This window comes from Ascaphus truei, chromosome 4 (assembly GCF_040206685.1).
Source record: "Ascaphus truei isolate aAscTru1 chromosome 4, aAscTru1.hap1, whole genome shotgun sequence".
Taxonomy (NCBI): Eukaryota; Metazoa; Chordata; class Amphibia; order Anura; family Ascaphidae; genus Ascaphus; species Ascaphus truei.
This window is the reverse complement of record NC_134486.1, coordinates 409,724,464-409,740,373: the sequence shown is the minus strand read 5'-3', so window position 1 is coordinate 409,740,373 and position 15,910 is coordinate 409,724,464. Positions and strand designations below refer to the sequence as shown.

General features: G+C 44.8%; 1 protein-coding gene across 11 annotated transcripts in view; it reads right to left on the bottom strand.

Moving 5' to 3' along the window:
• Positions 1–2,943: 2,943 nt before the first annotated feature.
• OTOF (otoferlin) overlaps positions 2,944–15,910 on the bottom strand; it is a 398,008-nt gene continuing 385,041 nt past the window's right edge. For 7 of the 11 annotated variants that reach the window (XM_075598737.1, XM_075598748.1, XM_075598742.1 and 4 more), the window contains 2 exons: positions 14,781–14,881; positions 2,944–5,898 (listed from right to left, as the gene is read on the bottom strand). In XM_075598737.1, the coding sequence (XP_075454852.1) occupies positions 5,718–5,898; positions 14,781–14,881 (282 nt within the window). In that variant the 3' untranslated portion in view covers positions 2,944–5,717. Of the gene's footprint in view, positions 5,899–10,618; positions 10,820–14,780; positions 14,882–15,910 lie in introns of all 11 variants that reach the window. The other 4 variants (XM_075598740.1, XM_075598738.1, XM_075598741.1 and 1 more) reach the window with 1 other exon arrangement.

The following is a 15,910-nucleotide window of genomic DNA, read 5'->3' as shown; positions in this document are numbered from 1 at the left end:
AAACATAACTGTTCAGAAGCGACACATCGTGCCGTTTTAAGTGGAGATCATCTACACTTCTGGTTTCTGATTTTGCACCTCAAAAGAAAAATGATCAGTAGTAGCAAATGAAATTATTCATGGAAAACAATAGGGTATTTTGACTTCATAACCCGGCGGCTGGTGTACTCCGTAACCCGGGGGCTGGTGTACTCCGTAACCCGGGGGCTGGTGTACTCCGTAACCCGGGGGCTGGTGTACTCCGTAACCCGGGCGCTGGTGTACTCCGTAACCCGGGCGCTGGTGTACTCCGTAACCCGGGCGCTGGTGTACTCCGTAACCCGGGCGCTAGTGTACTCCGTAACCCGGGTGCTGGTGTACTCCGTAACCCGGGCGCTGGTGTACTCCGTAACCCGGGCGCTGGTGTACTCCGTAACCCGGGGGCTGGTGTACTCCGTAACCCGGGGGCTGGTGTACTCCGTAACCCGGGCGCTGGTGTACTCCGTAACCCGGGCGCTGGTGTACTCCGTAACCCGGGGGCTGGTGTACTCCGTAACCCGGCGGCTGGTGTACCCGGCGGCTGGTGTACTCCGTAACCCGGCGGCTGGTGTACTCCGTAACCCGGCGGCTGGTGTACTCCGTAACCCGGGCGCTGGTGTACTCCTTAACCCGGGCGCTGGTGTACTCCGTAACCCGGGCGCTGGTGTACTCCGTAACCCGGGGGCTGGTGTACTCCGTAACCCGGGAGCTGGTGTACTCCATAACCCGGGAGCTGGTGTACTCCGTAACCCGGCGGCTGGTGTACTCCGTAACCCGGGGGCTGGTGTACTCCGTAACCCGGGGGCTGGTGTACTCCATAACCCGGGGGCTGGTGTACCCCAGTTTTGCAGCAGACCTTGATAAATGGGCGTCACTTTTAGACATCTTCCGGTAGGCATGTTATAGGCATGTTATAGACATGTTATAGGCATGCGCATGCTCATTCTCATGACTCTCAGCAATTTCTCCACCGTTGTTCCTCTTTAATGCTATATTTCTATATTCTAAACCCGGGCACCTGTACCAAGCAGGAGGCATTTTATGGCGGGTGACTGATTTAGGCAATATGAGTCTAAACCACCTTTATAGACAGCCCCACTCCCTTTATTAGGCTGCACGGCAGGAGTGGCCAACTCTACTCCTCAAAGGCCGCCAACAGCTCAGGTTTTCAGGATATCCCTGCTGCAGCACAGGTGGATTGAGCCACCTGTGCTGAAGCTGGGACTGATTGAGTCACCTCAGCTGAAGCAGGGATATCCTGAAAACCTGACCGGTTGGTGGCCCTTGAGGACTGGTCTGACATTGCACCGCTTTGTTAACATGGGCCCGAGTTATTGACAATAATGCAAGAAAATGTCATTTATCATCAAATAGGTTCATTGCTTTTTTTTTTTTTAATTAAGAAAGAACCAGATTCATGACGTATAATTATTGACTGGAGCGTTTTTAAGTAGGGCGGCCGGGATAAGTGCTTGCGTATAAATTGCGCGCCTGTTGTGCTTCGTATCACATAATGCGATACTTCTGTATGGGTCTTGTCACTTGCAGTGAACGGGATGTTTCTCTCCCGTGATTCACTTATCGGTGTAATAATGGACTAGAATGAATGAATGGTCCGCAGTGGGGCACACGCAGTGGGGCACACGCAGTGGGGCACACGCAGTGTTTGTACTCTGGGTACAACGCGCAACTCTGAGACCCGTTCATTTTGTTGCGAGGTCTCTTGTACAGCGTCGCGCAATGTAGCACAATGAGTGGACGGCACACCTAGCTGCAAAGGACACACACATTGTGCTCTCTGCCGTGCGCATTCTTGCAGATTCGTTTGTTCCTTATTGGTACAGTATGCGTCAAATAACCGATTTCCCTTCCCTAAACTCACCCTGCAGTACTATGCCCAGATTATTTTTCTTCCCTTAGAGCAGGCGAACTCAACTTCGGTCCTCAAGCTCCCCCTCCCAACCCCACCCCCCCAAACAGGTCAGGTTTTCATGATACCCCTGCTTCAGCACAGGTGGCTCAATCAGAGGCTCAGTCTTTGAGCCTCTGATTGAGCCACCTGTGCTGAAGCTGGGATATGCTGAAATCCTGACCCGTTGGGGGGGCTTGAGGACTGGAGTTGAGCGCCCTGCCTTAGAGTATTTTAACACTTGCAGACATATTGTACTGCGCTGTTGCCTCAATCAGTTGTGCTATTTATGAATATAGTTCGAGTGACCTGTTACCCGCTGTACGGATGATGGTCTGCCTGCTGGGAAATACACTAAGCGGAAAGTCACGGTGTAGCTCAGTGTTATCTGTCCATTGGTCAAATATGTCTTTGCCTACTGGTCTTGCTAAAATATAACATGTAAACGCTCACTGCTAAACTGTGCGGGTCCCTTTTGGTGGTCACCACAAACACCATGCAATCTCTAGACACCAAATTCTAACCGTAAATGAGTGTTCTACCTTCTAGAATAGGGGTCGCCAACTGCAGTCCTAAAGGGCCACCAACAGGTCGGGTTTTCAGGATGTCCCTGCTTCAGCACAGGTGGCTCAATCAGTCCCTGTTTTGGCGCAGGTGGCTCAATCAGTGTATCAGTCAAAGACTGAGCCACTGATTTAGCCACCTGTGCTGAAGCAGGGATATCGTGAAAACCTGACCTGTTGGTGGCCCTTGAACACTGGAATTGGCCACCCCTGTTCTAGAGCTGCCACCGATGAGGTCTTCAACTGCATACACTTGGGATCAATAGGGGACCATGCCGTGTCAAAGCCCTGCAATGATCAGCGTCCACACTCAGTAGGTGAGTCATCCTGTATTGAAATGTCTACACTAATTCATGCTATAGTCCTCCCATTCTCTTTTACCTGTTCTAAAAAGGCCCTAAGCTCTCCGATCTTCTTCTTCCTTCCTACTGACAGACGTGTGCTGACTTCTATCTTCCAGGGTTAATGAGCTTCTCATTCAGGACCCCGGCTAAAGTATATACAACTAGGGCTCCGAAAACCAAAACGAGACAGGCCAACAGCAAACCAAGGAAGTGCCGTCCGTAGTATCTCCAGACGAGCACGCACAGTATACGCGGCGCTCAGCATACACGCCAGACTGGTATTAGGACGACTGGAGGAACGGAGTCATCATTTTATTGTAACAAACAAAAACAACAACAAAACACGCACAGACAAACGTAAGGAAGAAAAAAAAAAAAAAAACAATAAATTATGTCACACAATCAAACGTATAAATTAATTCCTTTTACAAAGTACGCAAATTCAAATTAGTGCAAAGCGGGGGGGGAATATTTCCCCCGTAACTGAAGGGAAAAAAATAAAAATGAAATGCAATAAATCGTTTTTAAAGGGATTGCAAGTCAAACGTTGCAGGAATTCACACATCAAACACAAACGTGCTAATAAGGTAATTAGTGTTCTAATATTGGTGTTAAAACTCACTGTAAAAATTCAATGAAAAATCAGCCTCTGTTTGGAGCTCTGCCGAATGCTTGGGATCGCTGCTGGTTTTATTTCTGGGCCGCTGAACTGACTGGTTACTAGTTGGAAGCGTATGGGTGTCCAAAAGCAGGCATAGCAGTGACATGAAGCAGGCACCGCTTAACAGCAATGCATCACCATACTGTGCACTTCTTTTACTATTTAGATTTTGGTCAGAGCAAGGGGGGGCAAACTCCAGTCTGCAAGGGCCACCAACAGGTCAGGTTTTCAGGATATCCCTCCTTCAGCCACTGATTGAGCCACCTGTGTCTAAGCAAGGTTATCCTTAAAACCTGACCTGCTGGTGGGCCCCTGCGGACTGGAGTTGGCCACCCCATGTTATATAGAGTATATAGAGATGGTTTGTGCTTCATACAATATTATAACGGGGTGTGTCAAAGTTTTGGCTCATCATCCCCCCTTTTGGCTGCTAAGCATATTTGCCTGGACTGACGGAGGTGGTGTCAACCGCTGATTAACTGATCCGCATCATATATACGTTTTGTACATTAGACACAGACACAAGCGGAGAGTGAAATAGATAACCTATGTCTTTTTCCAGGCACCCCTTGCTCCTGTAGGAGGGAGAGGGAGGTCTGTCCTGCACTAAGTTTTTATAGTTTTTATGTAAGAATGTAGCCTTGGAAATGACAAGCTTTTCCGTATGGCTGCACAGTAGCCCTAATGCTACTTATCCAAGTCTGTAGGTTGTAGACACAATGCTAGTTATTGTTGGGTCAAGTTGTTTTCTTGCACTAATTATGCATGGAAAAAGGGAATATTAAGCATTGTTGTGGGCTTAGGGATACTGCATACAGCTTTCCCTGCTTTGTACAGATCTTGTATGTTTAAGTACCAGTAAGTAATGCAGCCCCAGTACCAGTAAGTAACGCAGCAATGCAGCCCCAGTACCAGTAAGAAACGCGGCAATGCTGCAGCCCCAGTACCAGTAATAAACGTAGCAATGCTGCAGCCCCAGTACCAGTAATAATTGTAGCAATGCTGCAGCCCCAGTACAAGTAAGAAACGCAGCAATGCTGCAGCCCCAGTACCAGTAAGTAACGCAGCAATGCTGCAGCCCCAGTACCAGTAAGAAACGCTGCAATGCAGCCCCAGTACCAGTAAGAAACGCAGCAATGCTGCAGCCCCAGTACCAGTAAGTAACGCAGCAATGCAGCCCCAGTACCAGTAAGAAACGCAGCAATGCTGCAGCCCCAGTACCAGTAAGTAACGCAGCAATGCAGCCCCAGTACCAGTAAGTAACGCAGCAATGCTGCAGCCCCAGTACCAGTAAGTAACGCAGCAATGTAGTGTGGTATGTTGCAGACACCCCCGAGATCAGTGATCAGTCTTTATTTTCTACAGTACTATGTTGAATGGGATTGAAGGTATGTTAAGGCTCCGCTCTCATTTGTAACTTTGGGCCTTGGTGCCTTAGATAAATCCCACACACTTCCAACGACTCCATATTACTCCTAATAGAATGCGTGTCGCCTGTAATGTTTACAATGAGTGCAAGCAAAGCAAATCAACTCAAATTACACCAGCGGAGCTGTGACGCGGGCAAAGTGAAATAAATCTGGGGAAATCCCAATGCTGACGAGCATCTGAAATATATTATATATACTTTTCAACATTATTTCAAAAATAGATCACTATTGGCGGCTTTTAGAGTGAAAGGATTAGTTTTAGATCAAATGAATGTCATGGATAGGGCTATATGGTTGAGTTATTGTCTCGCAATGTATATTGTTTCACGCTCTACGGATCCTGATTTGTTCTGCAGTAACGGCAGCCAGAGCTATCCTATATCTGTAAGGTTCCTCATTAAGTTTACGTACACGCCACTCCACTACTGGAAGCCGGACTCAACTGCGTCTAACAAAGCGTCTTCAGAGCAAGTCAATGCTTGTTGGTACTCTTTCCAAGAGAAATGCTTATTGTATTAATCTCCCGAAAAAATATTCACTTCAGCTGTTACCAAAAGTAGAAAGCAGCATGTTTATAGCTAGGGGACAATCCATTCTGCATGCATAATCGGATCAGTCGGTCACACTTCCCACTTTACTCTTTGGATTTCCTCCTTTTTTTGTAAGAAAAGAAAAATAAAGAATTCACACAAAACAGACGTGAGTTTGTATGAAACCCCTGGGAGAGCTTCACAGTCTGAGGCGGAGAAGGTGAAACATGATGGGGGCATGGTCTGACCCGCCGATGCCTCCTCACGCCCCCAATAGCTTCTTGACCATGTAGCCGGGCATGCTGTACAGGAAGAGGGCCACCATGGCTATGAGCAGCAGAGCCAGGATAATCTTGATGATGAGCCATTTGTAGCGATTGCAGATGAGGTACTTGATGGACTTAAGCGGGTTGAGGAACCAGATGAAAGAGGTGTCGGGTCGACTGTCCAAGGCAGCATGAAAAAAAAAAAACGGGGAGGGGGAGGAGGGGGTTGGAATTTGGAGATGGATAGGAGAGAAGGATGACATTATTAGTAGTAATATTAGCTGAGGCGACTATTCTGAAATGCAAGGTTAGTGGTGTTAGGTTTTCAGCTGCAGATGCAGGACGTCCCATTGTACATTGGTGTGCAGAGCAGGCAGGGAAATGATCATTCTATACTGTAACCCAGTGTTTCCCAACTCCAGCCCTCAGAGAACCCCAGCAGGTCGGGGCTTAAGGATATCCCTGCTCCAGCACAGGTGGGTCCATCAGCGGCTCTGTCATTTTGACTGAGCCACCTGTGCTGGAGCAGGGATATCCTTAAGCCCCGACCTGCTGGGGTTCCCTGAGGACTGGAGTTGGGAAACACTGATGGTAACCAAAGTGATTGGACCTAGAACCAGCGCATTGTTTGTGCACATCACGCGCTATTCACGTATTTTACTTCTATTTACCTATATTATTTTATATATTTGAATGATGGCTTTGTAAACAATATATGGTCAAACTCCATGTGCTGCTAAATAAAAGTGGACATTAGTCGCAAAGAAAATCCCCATACTCTGCAGCTCAACAAGGCTTTAAACTGGAGCCGCGAGTGTACAGCAAGAGAAAGTAAAGTGACAGTGTTATATTATCCTATAGAGCAAGGATTAAAATGCAAATATGTCCTGCATCCTTTACACCTACAGTACTGTATGATGACACATTTGGACGAGTGCAGCAGACTGCAAAAAGTTATTTCTGGCTTATTTTGTGTTGCAGTGTCCTCAGATATTTGCTATATTCTTACAAAGTTGCATTCATCACTTGGGTGTCTGGAGGATAATACCAGCAACTGAATTTGTTGGCATCGGCCGACTGCAGATCACCGATCAAAATGACCGAGAGCTGAAAACACTGTCATTTAGTGTCTACTACCAGAATGTATGGGGGAGGGGGGGGCAACTGCAGTCCTCAAGGGCTACCAACAGGTCAGGTTTTCAGGATAACCCTGCTTCAGCATAGGTGGATCAATCAGAGGCTCAGTTTTCGACTAAAGCTGGGATATCCTAAAAACCTGACCTGTTGGGGGGGGCTTGAGTTCCGTGGTCGGCACCCCTGCTCTAACGTGCATCTTCAAAGCTCAACAATGTAACGATAATGGTGTCGTCCCAGCTCTGGCTATATGCTTAAAATTGTCTAAACCAGGAGTGGCCAACTCCAGTCTTCCAGGGCCACCAACAGGTCAGGTTTTCAGGATATCCCTACTTCAGCACAGGTGGCTCAGTCTTCGACCTGTGCTGAAGCAGGGATATCCTTAAAACCTGACCTGTTGGGGGCCCTTGAGGGCTGGGGTTGACCGACCCTGATGTAGATACAGGTAATCGGTCGCCCCTTCGCCACATCGTATAAATTATTCCTCAAGCTGCGCGATTGGCTTTCTCCTCCACTGCTGGGAACTATCAGAGAAAGGAGTCATGTTGCTGGGAGGAGATAAAGCCGAACTTTAAGAAATGTCCCCCTTAGTGTCTGTGGGAACGGCTTGGTGGTGGAGCCCTCGACACCACTGCGGTTACAGAGGCCCCGCGCTCTTCCCCACAGCCATAAAGCAGAATGCCGGGGGGTGGACGTGGGGACCTCTGGAACGGTCTCTTACCTTCTCTGGTGGCATCTCCTCTTTCAACGTGCCGTTATCATGGCACCGCATCGCCATGACAACATGACACTGCATGGCGCCAAGATGTCATGTGACACTGCGTCATCTGAAGAAGAGATGCGGCGCCAGACCAGGTAAGAGGTCTCGCGAAAGCCCCTGTACCGAGCCCGGCAAAAGTACAAGCCGGCCCTGCTAGGAGCCACATATCCAGAGGCATTTTACTGGCTCACAATCACTTGGACACAGAGGACATTTACTGACCTCCGATACGGGTTATCGCACCTGCATTTTATACTGCTACTCAACACAATGTCACTTAACGAGGTGCAATAAACCACATCGCAGGTCAGCCAATCCCGGGAACTCCATTGAGACTTCTTTAATGGCCAAGAATGGAGTTTCCATGAGATAACGGGAAATATACTGAATCAGTTCACGTGTCCAAATTGGACCAATAGGGTTCTTTTTGTAGCAATTTCGTTTTTGACTTGTCAATATCCAGGTGATATGCAAGTTTGGGTCTGCCTTGACGTGGCTTGCAGGCTTACGATGCTTTGGCCAAAGGGTTAAACTGAATGACCCCTTTTCAAGAGAATATATAAGTATTTTACTGCGTATTTTTGTCATATTGGATGTAGCATTGGGCTTCTCTGTCGCTTGTATACATTTGCCACGCTCAGTAGCTCTCCTTTTTGACACATATACATATTTTGTGGGGGCTCAGGGCTTCCTAAAATTAGCTTGCTGGGGTTCTGTGTGTTGTTTGTTAACTTATTTTCAGCTGTCTTAGCTGTTGGAGGTTAGTGGCTCCTCCTTCCCAGGGTTTAAGCCCGCCCCTCCCCGCTTCCCAAGTAAGCAGGTCTTTTTCATTCTACTGGATATAGATCCAATGTTGGCCTTTCTCCCTCCTAATAGAGGTACAGGATTATTTTAATTCTAATAGAGGTATATTAGTATTTTATCTGGTAGTGTTAGGACCTGCAAACTGGGTCTGCCTTGACGTGGCTTGCAGGCTTACGATGCTTTGGCCAAAGAGTTAAACTAAATGACCCTTTTTCAAGAGAATATATAAGTATTTTACTGTGTATTTTTGTCATATTGGATGTAGCATTGGGCTTCTCTGTCACTTGTGATATGCAAGTTTGGTAAGCAAATCTGGCAAAACATAGCATTTATACAGTGTTCAATAAAGCAAGAGAGAGACTCTAGATTAATATGAATGTTTCTCTCTCCTTATATACCACAGGCACCAGCTAACCAACTCAACTCGAGAAGTATTCAAATAAGAATGATATATGCAAAACAATGAAGCGCAGAATAGGGAACGCGCTGCGTAAAGAGGAACACTGCAAGAGACACACATGGGAGGAGATGGCACAAAGAACGTAGACAACGGTTAAACAACTGCATATAAATGAAATCAAAGCAGCAGCAGAGGCTTTGACTGGTGATCCATAGTACAAACAAATTACCACCAGATAATGAAGAATAACACAAAATGACTGGATCCTGGGAAGACAACAGATAAATGGTACGTAGCTCACTGTTAGTGCTTCTAGTGTCATTTATCCTGGGACAATACGGGAAGACAATGTTTCCACATACACAGGGGCCTATTAAATTGCACAGATCCCATGTACCATTTTTTATTTTCTTCTGTACTGGAACATGGAGACAGAAATAAATGGACTGGCTTAGCGCGCGTAATAGTGTCAGTGAGTACTAGTGTCCCAGAGTACTGGTGTCAATAGAATGAGTGAAATACATACAGTAAAAAGGCACAATAATTAGGATCTGGCAAAGAGAAAAAGGAAAAAATAGCACTCAAACTGGACGTGTTTCACATAAAAAGTGAACTAAGAAAATGCTTAGAGCATCTCACAGGGGTTCTGGACCTATGGATTTTACAAATATTGTAATTTCTTCTTATTATTTTTTTTATTGCAGACTTTTACTTCCTGTTGACTGTCAATATTATATGCCTAAAAATGTACTTTGTCCACATTATATTTTGCTCAAGTGAATCAACCACTCATAAAGCCCCTTCTTCTCTTGATAATCTGTCTGATCTACTGGCTGAAACTGGTTCGCTCATCTGTGTGATCTACTGGTTGAGACTGGTCCCTTCATATGTGTGATCTACTGGTTGAAACTGGGCCCTTCATATGTGTGATCTACTGGCTGAGACTGTACCGTTCATCTGTGTGATCTACTGGCTGAGACTACCCTTCGTCTGTTTGATATACTGTCTAAGATGGTACCCTTCTTCTGTGTGCTCTACTGGCTGAAATTTTACCCTTCATCTGTGTGATCTACTGACTGAGACTGCACCCTTCACCTGTGTGATCGACTGGTTGAGACTGGTCCCTTCATATGTGTGATCTACTGGCTGAGACTACCCTTATTCGGGTTTGATATACTGTATAAGATGGTACCCTTCTTCTGTGTGATCTACTGGCTGAAACTTTACCCTTCATCTATGTGATCTGGTGGCTGAGACCGTATCCTTAATCTATGTGATCTACTGGCAGAGACTGTACCCTTCATCTGTGTGATCTACTGGCTGAGACGATCCTTCATCTAATGATCTACTGGCTGAGACTGTACCATTCATCTCTTTGATCTACTGGCTGAGATGGTGATCTACTGGAGGAGACTGAACCATTCATCTCTGTTAACTACTGGCTGAGATGGTGATCTACTGGTTGTGATGGTACAGTACCTTTCATCTGTGTGATCCAGTGGCTGAGACTGTATCATTAATCTCTGTTATCTACTGGCTGAGACCTGTAATCTACTGGCTGAGACTGTGATCTACTGGCTGAGACTGTGATCTACTGGCTGAGACTGTACCCTTCATCTCTGATCTACTGGCTGAGACTGTACCCTTTTTTGTTTTGTCTATAGCCACCATTACTTTTCTTATTGCATATTACATTTTCTAGACGTTGCCCACTAATGTGCCAGTAACTAGCAGGTATGTCAATGGCATATACCGTAGGCAGATGTAAAAAGGTTGGGAGAGCAAGGAAGGGAAAATACCATTAGTGGCAAGAAACCCCTCAGGCGCCCAGCATCTTCTTCACCAGGTAACCAGGCAAAGAGTAAAGGAAGAGGCCGACCATGAGGAGAAGAAGGATGAGGATGAGGATTTTCAGGATCAGCCAGCGGTAAGTGTGCCAGATGAAGTAGCGAAAAGACTTCAGGGGGTTCAGAAACCAAATGAAGCTCGTATCTGGACGACTGGTGTAAAGACGGTAAGTAAGAGGAGATAAGACAGAACATGAGATGGGGGGAGGGAGAGAACGGACAGAAAGACGTCAAAACGGGATAGTGAACTAAAATAACGTTTGTTACGGGTTGTGACACCTTTTAATGGACAAACATGGAAATTCATCATAATAGTAGATGGAGAAAAGCGTTGAAGACCTCACAAGTCCCTTCTATAAATGTACTATTGTAGTAAGGTAGAAGGGATGAAGTAGTTGTATTTTCACTGCCATTTAATACTATGGAAACGCTGCGATATTCTGCGTTACAACAGGATATGTTGTGTTATCTGGGGGAACGATGAAGCCTGCTACATCTGCATGTTGACAATGGGGTATGTGATAGACAGATATTACAGCAGGTCGTGTACAGAGGGGATTGTGTGTTCATAAGACACAGGTATATTGGAGGAGGTATCAACATTATTGTAAGTGGGTGAGGTTGGTCCGTTAAACGATATCACAACCTGCAACGAAATGTGCACTTCTTCAGGATTAATACACCTCCTAGCTACTGCACAGAAAAACAAACCTGCACCTCTATACACAGCACCTCTACACACAACGCAGCACCTCTACACACAAACTGCTGCTACACACACATGCTACACCTATAAACACTGCTACTGACACACACACACTGGAGCTCTATACACACACACACACACACACACACACACACCTCTACACAGATATACAACACAACAGCACACACACACACACACACCTCTACACAGATATACAACACAACAGCACACACACTGCTACTGACACACACACACACACACACACAAACTGCAGCCAAAAACAGCAGGCAGCCACTTACTTCTTTGCAGACCTCCCTCCCCCCCTTCCTCTCCCCCCCTTCCTCTCCCCCCCTTCCTCTCCCCCCCTTCCTCTCCCCCCTTCACCCCTCCCCCATTCAACTGAACCTGCTCAGAAAATCTCAGTCAGCTCGGGAGGGGGAGGAGTTAAACCGTGGCTGATACTTTTTGACCAATCCCCTGCCCTGTCTCAGAGCTGTTACTACAATCTAACCAATCCCCTGCCCTGTCTCAGCTGTTCTTAAAGCTGATTGGCTGGAAATAAACAGATTGAAAACTGCACTTTGCAAGCTGCTAAAATTCCGGGCATTACTGATTGGATAATGCCCGGAATTTTAACCAATCAGAGAGCAGCGTTTTCAATAATGCCCTGAATTTTACTGCTTTAGCTTATAATTTTGCATATCTCTCATTTTTTCATACTTTTTGAGCTGGTCCTATGTATTTTTGTTTGGATATAAATGTTTTTACCCTTGTTATTTAATATACCAACAAAGAGGTGTAGTAAGCACGTTTGTATATTAGTAAAAAGGAGCAGATAATGAGAGCGTGTTCAGAGGGCCAAGAACTCCATATGCCATTTATTATCGGGACGAAGAAGCGCACGACGCCTGTTATTTGTGCTTATGCCTGAAGTCTAATAAACCTTTGGTTGACTGGCAGGTGAGTAACGCTACTGCAAGGTGGGGAAAGGACAAAGGTCCAGATCAACCAAACAGTGCTAAGTAATAGCAAACAATTTCTTCAGAGTGCAGGTCTCCTCTCAGACAGAGAAAGTAGAGCTCTACTCACAAGTTTATAATGAAGTTCTACATCTAATGTGACAGCCAAGAACAGGGGAAAGATAACATTTCAGGTCCTATACGGTCTTTTCATCAGGTTTATGAAAGGTCCATATGGGACCTGTCACTTTTTGTCTTTCCACTGTTCTTGGCTGTCACTTTAGGAGGAGAATTTCAGTATGAACTTGTGAGTAGAGCAAGAAAAAAAGATATAGTGTTAAAAAGGCGCCGGCAGGTAAAGGATATATTCACCAACAGGAAGAAACCGAATTGGATTCCAGACGGTAGAGATGTGCTTAAAGAAAATGTAAAAAACACAAAACATAGTATAATACTGTATGTATAAGAGACAAACAACATATACTATTGTGAGTAGAGCGTTACTTTGTATCTCTGTCTTTGAGGAGACCGGCACTTTGAAGAAATTGTTTGTCTGTGTTGTGTTGGCTGCACACACAGGTTCCTCCTCGCCTGAGGCTGTTTCCCCGTACTATGGAATTGTGCCACTGTAAGTAATGGCACACATAAGAATGGGAGTAATAGTGTGCTTTAGCTTAGCACCCCCTGTGGTGGATATTGGCCTAAGTGACTTCTGTGAGTAGTACCGCCTTGCTGGGGACCTGTAGGGCACTTATCAGGCTTATTCTGGGTGCCAGTTCTGTACATCTGCATCCAATCTATACAAACTGGTTTTGCATTCTCATTCCGCTCCCCTTGCAGGCAGTATAGGAGCTATATGCTGTTACACATCTGAGATAATGTGTGCAGGAGAATGACTTGTTAACCATATTTTAATGATCTATTTATTTAGTTCTTGTAGTAATTTTGGCTACAGTTCTAATGGAAATCAAGGAAATCATTAACCTTGTCCTCCTTAAAAATAACTTGCAGAAATCTTTTGATGCAGCCTCTAAATGACAGGATGTTAAATCACTAAAAGTTTCCATTTGTTACATTTTATTGACCATGTTTTCAACATGATTTACCAGGATTAGCTGCTTAAGCAAACTCTTAAAAAAGGACACAACAATATGTGCAAATCCCTTACTAAACAAAACCCCAAATAAAGACCGGGTTTCTATCCATTATTAGCTTCAGAGAAGGCCAAGCAATTCATGTTTGGCATATTTCCATATTTTCCCTAATGTGTCTGACATTGAAGAGTTAAACTCTGTAATAGGATTTCTACCCAATAGTGTTATAAACAAGCTCAGCAGGGAAGAGAAATTAGTACGTTGAGAAGATGGTCGTTTTTAGCACTGGACGAAGAGAGTGAGGCACTCAGCCCCAGCTTAACAGCTTGTTAAATCAGGGCAAATACCTCACACTGGAACCAATGATATTTGCCCTGAAGCAGAAACCACTGGCCTCATAACTAAGGGTGCCTGTTTCTGTTGGATGCAACAATTCTAATTAAAAATGTAATCTATGTATTGTGTGCAGATTTGACCCAGCTCATTAGCCGCACTAAAGCCATGTGCTGTGATATACAGTTGTGCGAATATATAATTGTTACATGCTATTGAAAACCTACGCTGACTAGAAATATTGCAAAAAGACACCATCATAGTTAATGATCCTGCAACAAAAAAAAAATGAATGAAGTCTAGGCAATGAGAAGATGCAAATAATTGAATCACTACTTGTTGAAAGACTACTTGGTCTATTAAACTGTGCTGGCTGCAAAACTGCAACAAAAGCAGTGCAAAATACAGTACCATATTCATTAAAAAACAAAAAGGAATCCTATTTAAATCAATAGGAAATGTTCCTTTTAATAGATCTTCTGCCATGATTGTAACCCAGTTTTGCAACCGGGAGACTTTAGTAAATAACCACCCATGTCTCTACACATAAAGTTTCCCATCTGTGTGGAACACCAGAGTATTATCCCATATGCTTGCCTATTGAAGTAGCCTTTGATCCATCCAGATCGTAATATCAAGAAAGCGCAGCATACCACTCATGAAGACCAGTGCAAGCTACAGTAACACCTGGATCCTTGCAGGATCTGTGCATTTACTTGGCAGCTTCATTACATATTTCCAAGTTGGTAGTGTAGCATTGCTCTGCATCATCTCAACTACACATGGGACAGGCGGACTCTAGATGTTCTGTTCCTTTCAGGTTGCCACCTCTTCTTAGCCAGTGGACAGGAGTGGAAGTCACATGTTCCTACATTTTATGTTACGGAGGCAGCATACCACATTAATAAACCACGACTAAAATAGTAGGGCAAGTAATGTGCTATATCTTGGCCTTAGTGTCACACTAAATACAGCTGTGATGCTGTACACTATAGGTCGTAAAAAGGAGGAAAAACACTTACTTTGGTTTTTCAAGTGGATCTGGTTCATTCCGCCCGAGTCCTGCAGGACACTTCTCTGCCTCTTCTGCACTCAGAAGGTGCAGTTCGGCCTCTACTTTACCCTAAACAAACACACATTGTAATGTTACAAATGAAGATTTGCTTCCTTGTAGCAAAATGTGTTATAAAATAAAGCCTGCAGTCTCCAATGTGAAGTGAACAAACATGAACCCTGGCTCTCCATCGTGTAAATGGAATAATATATTGTTAGTCCATTGTTTATCCATAAAATAGAACAAGTTGCACATTTCTAGGACACAATATGGCTACAGGAACTCGGTACTAAATGTCTCTCTAGGGCAAATATAGGTGGGACATATACTTGGAACATGAAGAGGTTCCCTGAATGTACAGTATGGTACACAAATAATACATACAGTGCAACGCACTTATGGGATCATATTGGGCTTCACTGGATTGCACTATTGAGTTGTCTACACATCTATTTAGCTTTATTGATCCTGGAGAAGTGTAGATTCATTGTATGTTGTATTATATTTTCGCGGATCAACATGAGCACTCTTCATATATAAATTAAGGTGTACAGAGCCTTCAAAACCTCAAGACACTGCCTCAAGCGTATACTCAAAGAAAAGATCTATGACGTTTCAAAAGTTTACAGTACACTAGACGAATAGAACTACTGTATGAGGTTTCAAAAGCTATGTACAGTACAATCTCACCTGGAGAGCACTCATATTGGTTACCCTAAAAGGTATCAGAACCCACAATATGTCTTCACATTCTACACATGTAGGGGCCTATGCAGAGAGCAGCGAATTTTAAAATTGGCGAGTTTATTAAAAAGTAGCTTTTTTGGAGAGTTTTATTCTCCATATGCAGAAATGTGCGAATTCTGCTATGTTTAACATGAATGCGTGTGGCGAGTTTAAATTGGCGAGATGCGCGCTTCAGAAATGTGTAAAAAAAAATTTGCGCCTTTTTTTTCCCTTTGCTATGGCCGCGAGCGGCAGCTTCTTGCCAATTTTTTCTGGCGAGGCAAAAAGGAGACAATCGCGCCATTTTATTGGCGCGAACAGCCGCTAGATGCCGTTCGCGCCTCTCTGCATTAGGATATTTTTAAAACTGGC